The following is a 1,225-nucleotide window of genomic DNA, read 5'->3' as shown; positions in this document are numbered from 1 at the left end:
CAGGCGTTTGTGGTGCTGAGTGACCTGCTGGGGGGGGTTTTGGGGGGATCCCAGGGTGGTTTTTGGGGTGTTTTAGGTGGGTTTTTTTGGGAATTTCCGGGGAATTCGTTGTTTTTATGACTCTCCAGTTGGATCCATGTCCCAATCCCGATCCCACTCCCTCTGGAATTCCCATTCCCAGGCGTTTGTGGTGCTGAGTGACCTGCTGGTGGTGCTGGGCCCGGCGCTGCCGCGGGCGCTGGAGCCGCTGGCGCTGCCGCCGGAGCCGGGGCTGCACTCCCAGCTCGCCTCCTTCCTCATGGATCACGTCTTCCTGCAGCCCCCGGAAAACCGGGAAGAGCCCCACGCCGCCGGTGGGTTCCCTCCCCCTCCCACAGCCCTCCATCCCGGCGCTCCGGGATTTCCTGAGCCCGGGAATTCGTGGTTCCTCGATCCCATCATTCCATGATTTCCTGAGCCCGGGGCTCCGGGATTCCAGGATTGCTTGATCCTGGGAATTCATGGTTCCTCGATCCCATCATTCCAGGATCCCATCATTCCATGATCCCATCGTTCCATGATCCCATCATTCCAGGATTTCCTGATCCTGTGAATTTGTGACTCCTTGATCCCATCATTCCAGGATTTCCTGATCCCATGGCTCTGGGATTCCAGGATTTCCTGATTCCATGACTCTTTGATTCCATGGATTCGTGATTCCTTGATCCCATCATTCCAGGATTTCCTGATCCCATGGCTCTTGGGATTCCAGGATTGCCTGATCCCGGGAATTCGTGGTTCCTCGATCCCATCATTCCATGATTTCCTGATCCCAGGGCTCTTGGGATTCCAGGATTTCCTGATCCCATGGATTTGTGACTCCTTGATCCCATCATTCCATGATCCCATCATTCCATGATCCCATCATTCCATGGCTCTGGGATTCCAGGATTTCCCGATCCCATGAATTTGTGACTCCTCGACCCCATCATTCCAGGATTTCCTGATTCCATGACTCTTTGACTCCTTGATCCCATCATTCCACGATCCCATCATTCCATGATTTCCTGAGCCCGGGGCTCCGGGATTCCAGGATTGCCTGATCCCGGGAATTCGTGGTTCCTCGATCCCATCATTCCATGATCCCATCATTCCTCGATCCCATCATTCCATGATCCCATCATTCCAGGATTTCCCAATTCCATGACTCTTTGACTCCTTGATCCCATCATTCCATGATCCCATC

The 1,225-nt window shown here is 54.1% G+C and overlaps 1 protein-coding gene across 1 annotated transcript in view; it reads left to right on the top strand.

Annotated features, from left to right (window-relative positions):
- The window catches only part of LOC108510172 (cohesin subunit SA-3-like), a gene marked incomplete at both ends in the record, with an annotated part of 14,841 nt that overhangs the window by 9,884 nt on the left and 3,732 nt on the right, over positions 1 to 1,225 (top strand). The window contains one exon of the mRNA XM_017839858.1: positions 77 to 353. Within this exon, the coding sequence (XP_017695347.1) occupies positions 77 to 353 (277 nt within the window). The remainder of the gene's footprint in view (positions 1 to 76; positions 354 to 1,225) is intronic.

This window comes from Lepidothrix coronata, unplaced genomic scaffold (assembly GCF_001604755.1).
Source record: "Lepidothrix coronata isolate B3197 unplaced genomic scaffold, Lepidothrix_coronata-1.0 Scaffold520, whole genome shotgun sequence".
In the NCBI taxonomy this organism is placed as follows: Eukaryota; Metazoa; Chordata; class Aves; order Passeriformes; family Pipridae; genus Lepidothrix; species Lepidothrix coronata.
Note: the sequence above shows the minus strand (reverse complement) of the source record. Positions and strands in the feature narration are given on the sequence as shown.